This window comes from Patiria miniata, unplaced genomic scaffold (genome assembly GCF_015706575.1).
Source record: "Patiria miniata isolate m_02_andy unplaced genomic scaffold, ASM1570657v1 HiC_scaffold_20, whole genome shotgun sequence".
In the NCBI taxonomy this organism is placed as follows: Eukaryota; Metazoa; Echinodermata; class Asteroidea; order Valvatida; family Asterinidae; genus Patiria; species Patiria miniata.
Window position 1 is genome coordinate 29300650 of NW_024037059.1, and position 16489 is coordinate 29317138.

Below are 16489 nucleotides of genomic sequence, written 5' to 3' on the forward strand. Positions count from 1 at the left end.
CTTGTGAATTCAGATTCCGATGATAAAATTCGCGAGACACTTGTTCTTGTCTTTACATCACGTAGCAACTATTTCATTTGTTTTTGTTCGTTCGTTCTGAAACGAAAACACAGCTTCGGAGATACTTTGAAGTAAAGAATATACATGTAAATACTTTGCTCTTTTTGCGAACATGAAAAATGATTGGATTGAAAGCATTTTGAACTGATGAAAATCGTTGGATTTCTTTCCATAGATTGCATAACAGATTTAAAGCGCTAATGCATTGTACATTCGCAAGTAGTTCTTGTTTTTGCAATGTTTGCATTTGTCAAAACCGACAACAAAATATTGTAGATCAATTTTATCGTTTATTTCATGTTTCTTAAATTATTACCATCGCCATTTTCTTTATTTACACTAAAAAAAAGGAATTTTTAAATCACTCATGCACGTGTATCATAAACAGCAACATTCTTTTCAGTAATGGTTTTGAAGACTGATTTTTATCGATTTTGAAGGCAGCTACAATTTCTTAAGTTGTTCGACAGTCATGTACAAATCAATTTTTTTGAAAATTTCAAATCGTTGGCACGATAACATGAACATTATATTTTACATACAGCGGTGAATCTGCATCCTGTTGCTTTGTAAGAACCTATTTTCGAATAAATGTAATATTGGTGTTGTAGGTAAAGGACATCATAGCTGTCATAACTTGTTATTGTTTGTGATGAACTTATTGGAACTTTATAGTAAGTTTTAAAATGGACGTGGTCAGGTGACCTGTCTGGAGAATGCGATACCCGAGTACAGAGCATAATGTTCGGGTTTTTGCCGAAGTTTGTAGCAGGATTTCAACTCTTTCTTTTCTCATAATTTAAAGCCCCTGGGGGAGTTTATTACCGGTTGAATGCCCTCAACCAGCAGGAAGCAATTAGCATCACTTGACTGAATGACTTAACTTTTGCCTTAATCCTCGGAGCAGCTTATTAAAAAAACTTACACGGTAGAACAATGTGGAGAGTTTTATCACCACATGTGTTTATAGGTCAATAACCCTTGGCAAAAGGACCTAGCCGCCTATTTCCAATAAATATATTATTGAGTGTCACATTTGCTTATGTCCAGAAATGAAACTTTTTCCCCTTCATTTTTTGATCATTGAAATTGTCCCACATAAACTGGAAATCATGAATTATTGGGCTGTACATGTATATAATGTGGCTGTATACGTGTGTGTCTAGAGACGATGGCCTCGAGCGGCCACCTGTGGTTCAGCAAACTGCTGTATGGGATTAACCTTCTGTTACAGTGGGCCGAGTAAAACATAAACAACGAAGTCCTGGTAACTGGTATTGAAAAGACATTGGCTTTTACACGGCAAAATTACCTCATACATCGTGCACGAATGATGAACTTCGACGACAGATGGAAAATTTTGAAACCAAGAAAATATTCGCCAATAAATTAAGTTTAAGGGTCAGTTTTATTATAACTGACTACTAATTGCACCTAACAATGTAAAACCATGCAGTATGGACACTTACAGTGTTGACAAGGGCGGAGCTAGAACCACTGGGTGCCCCTTTGACTCTAGGGGGCGCTATTGACCCCTTTTCTTATCTCTCATATTGTTATATTTCACAAATCCGTAGGGGTTGCAGCGATTTCAAAACAGTAGTCCACTCGTCCTTTGGTTTAATTACTGACAAAAAAATGGGGGGGGGGCATTGCTCCCATTGTTGGTCGAATACAAGTCTGGCTAGTCAGTTTCAAAATTATGACCCTCGCAGAGTGTGGACTTCTCTTTTTTTATGTTCATTTGTTATTTTATTATTATTCATTAAGTGTTATTCTATGCATATTTTTAACTGCGACATTTATTATTTACTGCTTATCGCATCCGGCGCTTGACAAAGTAGACAATAGCGGTAAAATGAATTGAAGATATTACAATGGAAATATAATGGCCTGCACCTGTTGTCTGTTTAAAGATTTTGAAAAGGCTACATGAAATTTAAAAAATGCGTTAGCTTGAAAAATCCCACTTCTTCTCTCTTTTTTTAAAATATTTGTTTACCCCTCAGCCGAGAGGGTCGAGGGGTAATGTCATCGCCTACGGCGTCCGTTCGTCCGTATATGCCGTCAGGGCGGACGTCCGGGCAGCTCAGTTTCCGGATGACATCTTGAGTTAGCAATGTCGTATGGATTTGAAACTTCGGTAGGGGGTTGCCCTTGGGAGAAGGCAAGTTGGGATTGGTTTTGAAGTCAAAAGGTTGAAGGTCAAGGTCACCGTGGCGAGTTAAAGGTTAATGGTTTCCAGGTGATAACTTGAGTTAGAAATAAGATTTTGGTGTCACATTTCGGTAGGGGGTTGCCCTTGGGTACAGGCAAGTTGGAATTGGTTTTGGGGTCCAAGGTCAAGGTCACCGTGGTGAGTTAAAGGTTAATGGATTTGGCATGATAACTTAATGGAGTTTTTGCACCCGAGGCCTTGGTTATTGAAATATCAGCAACCGCCTTATTATTGGATCAGGCGCGGATCAAGACGTGGGGGGGGGGGGGTCAACCCCCCCAGCTCTGTCAAAAAAACAAAATTATCATACAAATGCCAAAAAAATAAGTCGAACCCCCCCCCCCCCCCCCCCCGCGTGACACCCCCCAAAAAATTATACTGGTATAATGTCCGCCTGTTCAAAATACGGTACACCATTCTGTCATCTAGGTAGCATAAAATGGGACGACAGTAGAGCGCGTAATGAATATGCATGACTATGACGTCACTAGAAGCTCATGAGTAATATATCACGCACGGTACTGATAGATATACATGTAGACTGCACACTGTATGTGCTGCATCCCAATACCGATGATATCACATTTAACAAGTCCTCTTTCTACTGTCGCGCCGCCACCCTCTAGTGTCGTCCCACTTACCGATGATATCACATTTAACAAGTCCTCTTTCTACTGTCGCGCCGCCACCCTCTAGTGTCGCCCCACTTGATGATCATCGGTAAGTGGGGCAACAGTAGAGGGTGGCGGCGCGACAGTAGAAAGAGGACTTGTTAAATGTGATATCATCGGTATTGGGATGCAGCACATACAGTGTGCATCTACATGTACATGTATGTCTATCAGTACCGTGCGTGATATATTACTCATGAGCTTCTAGTGACGTCATAGTCATGCATATTCATTACGCGCTCTACTGTCGTCCCATTTTATGCTACCTGTAATCTAGTGTTAATAATCGTTGAATTTGAACAGCGCCCCCTATTGAAATATGGTACCAGCAAAATGTTCAATATTCTGGCAATTTTTGGTGCTGAAATAGCTGTAACATTGAGGTTTCTGCCTGAAATGACATCACACTTTTGCTCATGAATATGCAAATTGGCATGAAAATGAAAAAGCACCAAAATACCCTTGAAAATGGCAAAATAAAAATTGAAATAAGGTTGAATAGGACACAAAGGTTTATTTTCAAGGATTGCATTAAACAAATTACATTGCATGGCCCTATAAAGTTGTACTGTTCATGGTTGTTTTTTTTAGTAAAAATTCCAACTTCTCAACTAACTTGTAATTGTAGAGCACAGGGTGAAACTTAGAACAATACATTGCTTCAACATTAATTTACCATCGTCATCGTTTCGATATTCACAATACATCTTGAATATGGATAACAAACAATCCAGGCAGTTTATGCACAAGCCTGTGGGTGTGGTCAACCAGTCAACTTTAAATCATCTGTTTTCTTCGGTATTTATCCGAATTATCTGACCATCGATTCGCATATGAATGTTCGTAATAATAAGATTATTTTTGTAAATAAACTTAAGTTTTAAAACTTTAGAAAAAAAAGAAGAAGTAATGTTGGAATTTCTTTCAGGGTAGGCTACCAGTCAGCAGTCACAGAGGAACGATTGTGATTGGTCAGTGTTTGGAGGCGTTGGCTTGAAATCTCGATTCTGATTGGCCAATATTGGCAAGGTCATGATATTCCCAGAGGGATTCCCAGAAATGTTCTTCATTCTGATAAGCTTTGAAACATGATTTTTTTTTTAATAAATTAGATTTCAAATTACCAATGCAATGTGTGAAAAGATTATCAAATTTGTATGGTTTATTTGTCATTCAAACCCGAGTGCAAGGCGAATATTAAAAGATTAATTCCGTTTAACAAACACTCCTATCGTATGGCTGATGAGAATTCAACAGTTGCTTGATAGATAACGATAACAATTAACGCTTGTTAATGCTTAAAACCCTGACTTGGGGAGATATTAAACAAGAAGCATCGGTGGTTCAGTGGTAGAATTCTCGCCTGCCACGCGGGAGACCCGGGTTCAATTCCCGGCCGATGCAAATATTTTTTTTCCCTTTTCATTAAAGCTATTTTATTACCACCCCTTTCTTAATAATTTAACTTGAATTTTACAACATCGGAGTTGCGATGTCTGATAACAGGAGTTGGCTGGACGTAACTTTGAACATTTCCTTGCTGATCGCCTCGTGATTTATTCAAAACAAGTGGACATGACAATAATTTTCACGATTGTAGCATTATTTGGGCAATTTCCCATACCTCGGCTTCGTTCTGGGTTAACTACTTAACACGCTGCATTGCTTTGGTTATATTAATTTTATTGTTTGACCATTCATCTTCAATTTAAAGCACTTTGTGTTGTTTTTGTTCCATGAAAGTTGACTCAAATTCGCCTTGTGTTCGCGCCTAACATGCTACATTCTTTTGGTTATAATATTTTTATTGATTAATGATTCCCCCCCCCCAAATTCAAGAGATTTGTGTTACCTTTAACGACCAATCACTAGATGTAATTTCACCTCAATACAACAAATATTCCTGGATTTATCGTTTCCACAACGAGTGTGTTGTTTTTGATCCATGAAAGTTGACTCCAATTCGCCTTGTATTTTTCGTGCTTAACACGCTACATTGTTTTGGGCATGACATTTTTATTTATGAATCATTTCTCTTCAAATTCTACAGATTTATGTTATCTTTTTAGTTTAATCAGCATACGAAATGTAATGCTCTTTATGGAAAGGGACCGAGAGTAACACGACGACTTGAGCGAAATGGCGACTTGTAAAAGCCGACTAAGAAATAAAAAAAAATTCAATGGAAATGAATTACGGACAATCGGGACTTTAGTCCGACGGCCGACTTGAGTGATTTGATGAGTTGTACGATGTCGACTTGGCCGGAGTTTACTGTACATCACTTGCAGATGGCACGCATTAGGCTGTTTTTTGCATAATTTCAAAATCTCACCGGAATATCGTGTTACTGAATGTTGTTTCTTTTTTCTTCTTCCAACAATCCAGAGGACGTCCCATCTGGCGATATTATACTTTATTCGCCTGCGAGAATCTGGAGTATGAGTTGAGTCTGACCTGCCCGGACGGGAAATACATCAAGATACAAGATACCTTCCGACTATGGTCGAACCCAGGTGAATTAGATTTAAAAAAAAGTGCAATTGTCATTTTGATCAAACCAGACTGAGTTTGGTATTTCTGCATGCAGCAGCAGCAATGATTTAATTACATTCAATCAATAATTTGAACCTTAAAGATATGATATAAACAAGCTTTACAGAACTATCATTACATCGTCAGAGCCTTTCCTTTATTTGAGTAAGAAATTCTTTATACATAATTAAATGAGAACCATTTCTGGATGTTGTTACCACGTTTTGTATCACATTTAATCCCACTGCTGTGTCGACTGCCAGATACGAAAAACCACAAAGCTATATATGGAAAAACGGAAACGCGTTCAGGCTGGCGCTAGCAATGTCCATCTCTTAGAATTAACTGTTTAAGACTTTGAACAACATTGACTATACAATAATAACAAAACTTGACAACTGCAGGTGTTAAAAGTGGAGTGTGTTCGTTGCTACTCGCAAGCGTGAAGTGATTTAGCTTCAATCTAAACACATACACGTGCCACTCCCTATTTACATTAGCAGTCCTAAACCACAGAACTGTGTGCTCCATAGACATGGCTTCTCAGCTGCGAGTAAGAATGATTAGCCTCCCAAGCTATTATTATTATTATAATTTATAACACCCACGTTCTATTTGATACAGGTTGGCAGTTCGTCCCTCGTTTGCCCACATTCAAACGGATACGACGACACAACAACCTGTCGCTCAACAGACACCCTGGACATTGTCAAGGCTTATTGCCAAGACCAACGTTCTTGCAGTCTTTCCGTAAGTAGATCGCACCTTGAACACACAGCTAAGCTGTTATGCTCTTAATGTTCTTTAACTGTTTACACCTGTACTACATTGTATTACCATAGAAAATGTTGTCCTTGCTCTATGGTATTACATTGTATCTATTCCCTGACGAATCCATGAAACCATACAGAACTTGGGCAGTTTGGGATAGTACAGGGAGTAACAGGCAGGGTGGTTTGGGGCAGTACAGGGAGTAGCAGGCAGGGCAGTTTGGAGCGGTACAGGAGTAACAGGCAGGGTGGTTTGGGCATAGGGAGTAACAGACGGGTGGCTTGGGGCAGTACAGGGAGTAACAGGCAGGGTGGTTTGGGGCAGGAGAGGGAGTAGCAGGCAGGGTGGTTTGGGGCAGTACAGGGAGTAACAGGCAGGGTGGTTTGGGGCAGGAGAGGGAGTAGCAGGCAGGGTGGTTTGGGGCAGTACAGGGAGTAACAGGCAGGGCGGTTTGGGACAGTACAGGGAGCAACAGGCAGGGTGGCTTGGGCATAGGGAGTAACAGACGGGTGGCTTGGGGCAGTACAGGGAGTAACAGGCAGGGCGGTTTGGGGCAAAAGAGGGAGTAGCAGGCAGGGTGGTTTGGGGCAGTACAGGGAGTAACAGGCAGGGCGGTTTGGGGCAGTACAGGGAGTAACAGGCAGGACGGTTTGGGGCAGTACAGGGAGTAACAGGCAGGGTGGTTTGAGGCAGTACAGGGAGTAACAGGCAGAGCGGTTTGGGGCAGTACAGGGAGTAACAGGCAGGGTGGTTTGAGGCGGTACAGGGAGTAACAGACAGGGCGGCTCCGCGCGGTACTGAGAGTAATGGTACAGTGAGCATAGCGAAAATAATGCATGAATCGGATTGCAGACTGACCAGGAAGATTTAACATCAGACGATCCATGCAGCACCATCAAGACCAAATATGTAGAAGTCACATACAGCTGTGAAGGTTAGTTAGCAAAGGAGGGGTGAACTTGGCAATGGAGGTCCTTTTTCAGAGTTGTAATGACTCGAGTCAATGAGTCGACTCGAGTCCCAACGGGTTATCGACTCGAGTCCCTCATTAGAAGACTTGACTCGACTCAAGTCAGAGCCTAAAACTAAATTGATCTCAAAACTGTACTAAATATACATGCAGTGACGTACGGTGCAAAGTTACTTATGTTCGCGTACTTCGCGTTACTGTCATAGTAATAATATCACAGACGCCTACCCCGTAGTCTTATAATGTAGCAAACAAACTACCACGTGTTTCCCGGAAGCAGACAATGCACGCATTTCCCAATTCTTGGTTTCATCATCGGTTGGGCGATTTCTTAAGCCCTTGATGGAACTAGACTAAATTTATGTTCTGCTTTGATTTTTTTTTTTATATACGTTTGTACAAAATCACACCAGTTTCGTATGTTTCAATTTGGTTTTGATGCTGTCAGCATAAGAAAGATTCCAGACCTGAAGTCAAACCAGAGATAAAACCGAATTTTACGTCTTGCCCACTGTTGCTGTGTGGATCTTAAACTTGTGATCTTTGTTTTAAATGTCCAGCAGAAATTGCCTATATTGGGTACCAATGCAGCATAAACTTCGTTTATATCTTCATAATAAACTGGTGTCTTGTGGTCCTTCTTCCATTCTGTAATTTATAACATGGTGTTCAAATATCGGTGACTTGAATTGACTCGAGCATAAATTTATGATGAAGAAGCTCCCAGTTTTGGTAACAAATAGCGATTAGAGTTGCTATATCTAATTTATTTTAATACAAAGCTTGCCCTCCATTTACAACGATCAATGTTATGCACAGTATTAAACTAATCACTAATTGATGGCACGCAACGTTGGCCTAAATGCGACATGCCAGTAATAAAAGAGATTTCGTCTAATTGCGAAAAAAAAAATGACGCTTCTAGTATTTAATCGTGCTTTTTTTTTCTTCCCTGGATTTTTTTTCTACCACAAGAACACAATGAAGAGATTGACAAAGTGAAAAAAAGCTATCAGACCAGACTTTATTAAACACTGAAACATAACATGTAGTTGACGGGAATTCAGAAACGTGTACAGCATCAAATAGTAAGGATTGCCCGACTTTCATATCTACCTTCCCTGAATGCAAATTAGTCACATGGCACCAAGTTGGTGCCAAGTGGTGTCAAATACACACTGGCCTGCCATCACTCGGAATATTATTTAAATTTGGTGCACGCATCAAAGACGACATCAAAGAAAATTCCAATTTACCATTTACCTTCACCAGAAGCAAGCTTCGTTGTCGTTGTTACCGTTCGTACCTTCTTTATTGTAAAGCCGGCATGTATATGATGGAGCAAAAAGCGTATTCTTGAGATATTTTTTACGAGTAAATGGATTACTGTGAAGTCCTTGGTGCGAAATATGAAGCTTTTTTAATAATGCCGAAACATCTCTTTTGATGCCCAGAATTCATTATAAATGGAGCATTTCATTGTCAAAGCATAAGAATTTCATCAGATTTTCGTGTTATAAAATGCATTTGCAAACCACAATCTAGTTCACTGTTTTCACCAAAACTGCCTGAAAAGTGAACAATTAACAGTTTCATATAGGGTGTGTTCGTATTAGCTCGCCCGGGTCGACACGAGTCAGCCTCGTGAGCAAAGTCACTGGTGAAAATACGTCACACGCATGCGTTGTTCATCCCTAGAAACGGACAAATATGGCAGCCGGACAGCGGGAATGTCAGGTGGACCCCAAAATCACCTTAATTTGAAGTCTAAAGGTAATCATTTATTAAGCTTAGTGCAACTTTAGAGGCCATTATTCCAGCCCAACTTTTTGATTTGTGCAATTGACTGAAAAGCAGAAAATCTCAAACTAAAACCCAATCCGAAATGGCCGTTTTTGTCTGCGGCTACGGCCATGACGGCCGTTCCTACGGGTGTCACGTGAGGATCGTGATGGCCCGCGGTTGAGCGTTCGATTAGCCCGGCTGTCGTTGCTAACCCATCTGCTTTTACCCGAGTCGATCCGGGTGAGCTACTCTGATATTTTTAGGACGTACGTGTGATACCTGCTTGAATCTTGATGATAACTGTGGATTTTATTGACAGTTTTGTTTAGCTCAGTCTGCAGCCACACATGTCAATCAAGTCACATGACTATTTCAGGTCATTCCATTGGCTGGAAATGATGTTTACAATTTACACAGTGATGCCATGTGATTTTGTAGATTATAATTCGACTTTCCTGATTCATATCCATAGTGATGCGAGGGTAAATTATACTTTAACCCCAAACTAATCAAGTTTCATTGAGATTGTGTGATTTTTTCTTCGCTAACCATGTTTTATGGTTTGACAGTTGAATAGGTATTTAAAAAGGTTACTCGTGCTTCAATGTATTTACATTATAAATGGCCCAAATTACCCTCAATTAACATTTTTCTAAAGTTGATAGCTCTCCTAATTATGGGTCGTAGAGACACGATCCTGGTGTCATTTGAAAGTTCATAATCATTCTCCTTGGCTCTTGGTCGATGATTCATCTAGGTCCTTTTGTCTTCACAAGTTGGAGGGAAAAGTGGATATTCGTAGTATTTAACTCAGTTATTGGGGATTCAATTGCCAGTGAGATAGCTTGCCACTTAGAAGTGCAGCTGTGGTGCTGGTCGTTTGCAGATGACGGCATGGGGTATCTCACATGTTACGTCATTCCATCCCAATGTTTCTGTTCGTGCACAATCTTCTCCGACGAAGTAATTATTAGGTTCAGCAGGCTCCACCCTCCAGTTTCTGTACTGCACATCAGTAGTGCCATCTCGACACACCCATGTACCTAGAGCATATATCAAAGAAAAGTAATAGTCGTTTTGATGCAATTTATTATTTGGTAAGTTAGAAGCATACTGAATTAATACAAGCATTCAAGCATTCTAATTCATGCAATTATTCTAATTCATGCAAGTATTCTAATTCATGCAAGTATTCTAATTCATGCAAGCATTCTAATTCATGCAAGCATTCTTGTATATGCAAGCATTCTAATTCATGCAAGTATTCTAATTCATGCAAGCATTCTAATTCATGCAAGTATTCTAATTCATGCAAGCATTCTTGTACATGCAAGCATTTTAATTCATGCAAGCATTCTAATTCATGCAAACATTCTAATCCATGCAAGCATTCTTGTACATGCAAGCATTCTAATTCATGCAAGCATTCTAATTCGTGCAAACATTCTAATTCGTGCAAACATTCTGAATTATAGCAATCATTCTGAATTAATGCAAGCATGCTTCAAAATGCAAGCATTCTGTAATATTACAAGCACTCTTAATTAATGCAAGCATTCTTTATTAATGCAAGCATTCTAAATTAACATTCTTCATTTATGCAAGCATTCGTAATTCATGCAAGCATTCTTAATTTTTGCAAGCACTCTTAATTAATGCAAGCACTCTTAATTCATGCAAACACTTTTAATTCGAGTATTTTTAATTATTGCAAGCACTCTTAAATATTGCAAGCGTTCTTAATGCAAGCATCCTTAATGACATTATTGTTAATTAATGCAACCAATCTTAATTAATGCAAGCATTCTTAATTAATGCAAACATTCTTCACTTATGCAAGCATTCGTAATTCATGCAAGCATTCGTAATTCATGCAAGCATTCGTAATTCATGCAAGCATTCGTAATTATTGCAAGCACTCTTATTTAATGCACGCCCTCTTATTCATGCCAACATTCTTAATTCAAGTATTTCTAATTATTGCAAGCACTTAAATATTGCAAGCATTCTTAATGATATTATTTTAATTAATGCAATCATTCTTAATTACTTCATGGGGGTGGACACCACTAGGCACTAGGGGTATTATTTATGATACAAATGTTCATCTTGTATGCAAACAACACGCTTCTAATACAGCAAGACGGTTCGTTTCACTGTTTGTGCTGTTCGTTCTCAACAGATTTAACACCAAAATATCCAAAAAAAATTAAAGTATTGAAAACTTGGACTGAACTGTATGGTATGCAAACCTTCAACTTGAAGATCATTGCAGTCGATCCAAAACCGACGACTGAAACGGCTCTGAAGGTACTCAGTTTCCTCCTGAGACTGTGGCATGACCAAGACACTTCCCATCTTGATGCACTCCTGTTTTGCCTCAGCCCATGGTAGATTCTCGCTGAGTTGCTTGTAGCATTTGTCACCCCACTGGCTCCAAGAAGGAGGACACGCCCCTCTAATGGAGGCCACACACCTCTCATTACCACCAGTGCATCTGATCATAAGACAAAGGCTTATCAAGCCTATGATGAGACGTTTTGGCGACATCATTTTCAGATGTCACCCCACTGGTGCTGAGTGTAGAAGTGAAGACACTGTCTCAAATCAGCTCCTCCCCTGTATTGATGCAGATAGCGCTTAGAGTTGCCTTTAATATTTTCTTTGACTTTCAGTCCGCCATTCACACAGCGGATCGATCGATGATGAGAAAAGCTAACCACTAACTGATGACACGCAACGTAATTTCCTTCAAGAGATTTCATCTCAGTCTTATTCTGACAACAAAAAAATAGACCCAATAGTTTCACGCTTCTTGTGTTTAACAGCACTTTTTCCTGGATTTTTTTCTACCCTAAGGACGTAATAAAGAGATTGATGGAATCGTAGTCTTAATTCAGATGTTGAAGTGTTATAGGCTGTCAGACCAGACTTTATTCAAGACTGAACATTGGATAATGGGAATACAGTTACATATGCTACATCAATTTACAATCAGAACTGAACAACATCCATCCTTAAATAAGACGACAAACACTTACAATAGTGAAATAAAACAGGTGCTTTGAAAAATACTTTGAATCTACTTCTTACAGAAATTGTTAATTAATTGTCTATAATTATTCAACCATCGGGGGGTTTTTTTGGAAGAAAAGTTTAAAAGTTTAAAAAATAGACACAAGTTCTATATATATTTTTACTTGGAAGATTAGTCTGGTGCTAATAAGCCTGTTATCGTTAACATCATTGGGATTGTCGACATGTCTTTAATTTTGTTCACGTACGGCATTCAGAGAGATTTTTAAAATGAGCTGACATCAGAACCAAGCCCGCTTTATAAACGACATTGTAATGGTTACCATTCGTACCGTCTTGCTGTTTGGGCCTGGGGCCTGCATGTATAACGGATTGCATACAGACGCTTTGCATAATGGTTTGTAAGTTAGAATTATTGTCTGCCCTTGAAATAAAAAACAAAGCTCTCAAATTTATCTTGAAACTACCACATCCAAAATTGCCTTTTAGTTGGTATCAGAAAAAAATATCTGCTTTTTTTCACAAAGAAAAAGGGAAGATGAATCAGAATTGTATATAAATACAGCAAATTGAGAATATAATTAACGTCTCATTTTGGTAGCTTTTGTTCATCATGTCATAATAATGCGCCAAGTGACACATTTTTGGAAATGTCCGTTAGTAGTTGGTTTGTAATTGGGCGAATCCGTGAATGGGTACTTTGATGCTCGCAAGCGTTGACACGACGCACACGCGCGCGCGGTTGCTGTTACTCGTATGTTCAGTGCGTGACATCACATAGCTACAATCGGCTGAATGAGAACGTGTCCCGAATGCAGATTTTGGAAGCAATTCAAAACATGACTTTGCAACTTTCGAATTGAAATCGAGGTCCTAGAATATTGTTTTCTCGGAATATACAGCATTCACAGAGCTAAGACTTCTTCAGGTTAGTTGTTCAGCACCCGTCTATAGATTTTGAGAACTTTTGTTGCTTCAAACGAAGAAATGTGCACAAATGACAAAATAATGATCTACTCTACCTTCAAGATCTAAATTGTATCCTATTTGTTTCCGTCTGTCAGCTGTTTATGAATTGATTTAAACATTAAAAATTGAAAGAAAAATAGAAACACTTAATGAGAAGCTATTATTATTGGGGGTGGTGGGGGGTCTGTGGGTTTTATTGCTTTAACACAATTGTATCGCAGATAAGCCAATACGTCATGTTTGTGAAGTATTCAGCTATGTTTACTGTCCGATTTCTGGCAAAGATAAGCTGATGTGAATAGCTGAAATCATCTGTCAAAAACATAAATGCAGTTTTGTTTTGATACCTAATCAATGTGTATGCGCCGAGAACGATCCGGACGTAGTATTTTCTTTGCTGTAAATGTCGCGTGTGTGATCTCGATAAACAATAATGCGCAGGCGCGGATCCAGAGGGGGGGGGGGGGGGTTCAAGTGGTTAGGGGGTCACCCCCCCCCCCCCCACAGCTTGGACTCGATTTGTTTCATAAAAATACATAAAAACAATCATGTGAACCCCCCACCCCCGCTCCGACACCCGAAAATAATTATACTGGTAATAAAGTCCGCCTGTGCCCAAAATTCGGAGAGAGCCAGCTGTGTTTTATTACGGGGGTATTTGTACACTATTCTATGATATAGTGTTAATGATGGTCGGATTTGAACAGCGCCCCCATTGAAAGTATAGTACGAGGCCCCCCCATCTGATTGATTGCAGTAACACTAGTTAAAGACCCCGGTGAGATGCAGTAGTTCAGCCCTCAACGTTGGAGCACTATTTTCATGACACTCTTCTGGAGCTAGTTCGACACCTAGAAATCACTTCACGCTTTGGGGATTTGGCTGAACCGATGCTTCGCCTTGTCTACTCTAAGTGCGAATGCGAACCTACGTTGTTCAATCTTCTTGACTTCTTAGTTCTTTGATTCTGCTTGCTTGAGTTCTGTCTGTCATGTTTATACATCTTGCTTGCTTAATTGATATGCTTTCTGAAGCTGTCATTAATGGTGCTGTTTCTTTTGTTGAAGCCAATTATAATAGCACGCAGATGAACTCGTTACCATACTTTGGTGATTCTAATTTAGAAGTAAATATTTAAATGCTAAAATGTACTAAACCTCGTTGTTGATCAATTTTAATCAAATCTCGTTGTCGTCGGTAGATTTGTATTTAAAATTGCAGCTGTGGTGCTGGGCGTTTGCAGATAACGGGAGCGCGATCCTCACATTTGACATCATTCCAAACGCCACTATCTGTCACCACCGCACAGTCTTCTCTGTGGCCGTTGTTAGGTTCACCCCGCCCCCAGTCGGTGTACACCACATCGGTAGTACCATCCCGACACTCCCACGAACCTAGTATGCACAACACGGAGAATAATCCAATCAATATCGCTTATTGAAGAAAGTGAAGATTATTTTTTCGAATGATTGTTCGAATTTCAGATTTGTTTTTCGTGAAATTACAGAAAACTACTCACAAAAAAATGAGCACTGCGAAACTTACTGTTGGAGTCTTCAAAATACTCTGAATATCTTTAAAACAATGTCTCTTTCCATAAACTTTTGAAGTAAATCAGTCAGAATTAATAAACGTCTCAGTTACGAAAACAGTTTTTTAAATAGATATTTTATCTTCATCTTAGTTTTTGCTGTAACATTTTCAACGACTTCATTTAAATATGTGATTAATTTCTAAACATGATCATTTTCGTTTTCTTTGAGCCAGCCTAAGTGATAATGAGTAAACAAGGCATATACAGTGGCGCACCCAGGATTTGGTTTTGGGGGGCTCACAGTTTTTTGGGTTTTTTAGAAGTTAAATTTTGTCAAAAAAATTTGGCCAAAATTTTGGGCCGCAGAAAAAAATTGGTGTTTTTTTGTGGGGGCTGACTATTTTGACGTTGGTGGCGCCACTTACACCCCTATTATACTACTCGAAAATAGGCCACATACATATCACCAAGGTCAAATCGAGGAACTAACACAAAAAAATTACCAGAAAAAAATTGACAACCTCTAGGGGGGCTCAAGCCCCCGAGCGCCCCCCCCCCCCTTGGGTGCGCCACTGGGCATCTTTTATGACAAACCTTCCAGATCGTTACAGTCGATCCAAAACCAGATGCTTAGGTTCTCCCGAAGGAATTCAGTTTCCTCCTGAGACTGTGGCATGACCAAGACACTTCCTATCTTGATGCACTCCTGTTTTGCCTCAGCCCATGGTAGATTCTCGCTGAGTTGCTTGTAGCATTTGTCACCCCACTGGCTCCAAGCAGGAGGACACGCCCCTCTAATGGAGGCCCCACACCTCTCATTACCACCAGTGCATCTGATCATAAGACAAAGGCTTATCAAGCCACAGGTGTAACGTTTAGGCAACATCATTTAAACTGTTACCAGACTCGTTCCGAGTGTAGACCCTTTCTCCCACACCCTCAATTGCCCCTAAGATGCCAATATCCCAATTGTCTTCACCGCTATGGTCATGGCCTCGTGGTTTATATTAAACGCTGCATCACAAAAAAGAATTTCGTACTCGGCGAGTATAATGTAGCTCATTTGTTTTAATAGCTTTTCCTGAGTTGCATATTATTTCTGGCCTTCACAAGCGCCATCCATCCGAAGCTTTACATTTTCATCAAATTTGTATTTACCGTAGTTACCATGACAACGATCTGTGTACAGTTGCCAAAAAAACACATTTTTAATCAGGAGGGAGATGATTTATTGGCAAATTCTGTAATTGACTGCAGTCCTGTGGCTTCTATGAGTACGCAGCTTTACAAAACAGATTCTGTTTATAGTGTGGTTGTTGTTTTTTTTGGTTTTTTTTAGGGCAGTGAGCATGTTTTCCGGAACGAAGTCGGTTGTTTCTCTATGTGTTATTTTGTTATTTTCAAATTGGCAGTAGCTTTCAGAGTTTTGAATTAGTTCAAGAATGTGTTTTTATAATTTTGTCCGCGATTTTGGGGGACAAATTGGCACTAGCTGGCGGAGTTATGATTCGGAAAACGGGCAGATTTCTAGATTTCTAGTTGGCAAAAGTGTGCGGGTAAGATACCAAAACAAAAAGTAAAACAGACGAACTTCAAATTCATTAAAACGGGTATTTCTTCCTATGCAAAAGGAATGTGTTGCTTTTATTCCAGGAACATTGACTTTCATTTGGATTGTATTTGTCGCGTGTAAAAGACTTTATTGTTTCTGTCAATTTTTTTTTATATTAGTTGATGATTTCTCATGAAATTAAATTTCAAAATATAAAATATCATGAGAAATCACCTGGTATTTCTCGGGTTATTGCTAGAGAATTTTTTCCCAAGTGTTTTAATGCCCGAGTGTTTTATTTTTCAATGAACGTTGACTTTCATTCGGATTGTATTTTTCGGCGTAAACATCGTATCTCCCAAAGTTACAGCAGATTGACAATCTATAA

At 39.5% G+C, this 16489-nt stretch overlaps 1 protein-coding gene and 1 non-coding gene across 2 annotated transcripts; one reads left to right on the forward strand and one right to left on the reverse strand.

The window, feature by feature from the left end:
* Window positions 1-4282: 4282 nt before the first annotated feature.
* Window positions 4283-4353, forward strand: Trnag-gcc. Its single transcript has one exon. It is a non-coding gene; the product is annotated as a tRNA-Gly (tRNA).
* A 9871-nt stretch (window positions 4354-14224) lies between these two features.
* Window positions 14225-15438, reverse strand: LOC119727990 (hepatic lectin-like). The gene is made up of 2 exons (XM_038200071.1): window positions 15144-15438; window positions 14225-14409 (listed from the first exon to the last, which is right to left on the reverse strand). Exons 1-2 carry the CDS (start codon window positions 15436-15438, stop codon window positions 14225-14227), a joined length of 480 nt encoding a protein of 159 aa, XP_038055999.1.
* Between the last annotated feature and the right edge of the window lie 1051 nt (window positions 15439-16489).

Bases quoted from the DNA above. Each gene is read 5' to 3' on its own strand.
- LOC119727990 (XM_038200071.1), bottom strand. From the start codon at position 15,438: ATGATGTTGCCTAAACGTTACACCTGTGGCTTGATAAGCCTTTGTCTT. The intron at 14,410-15,143 runs GTTTGTCATAAA...TGTGCATACTAG, and splicing joins CGACTGTAACGATCTGGAAG to GTTCGTGGGAGTGTCGGGAT.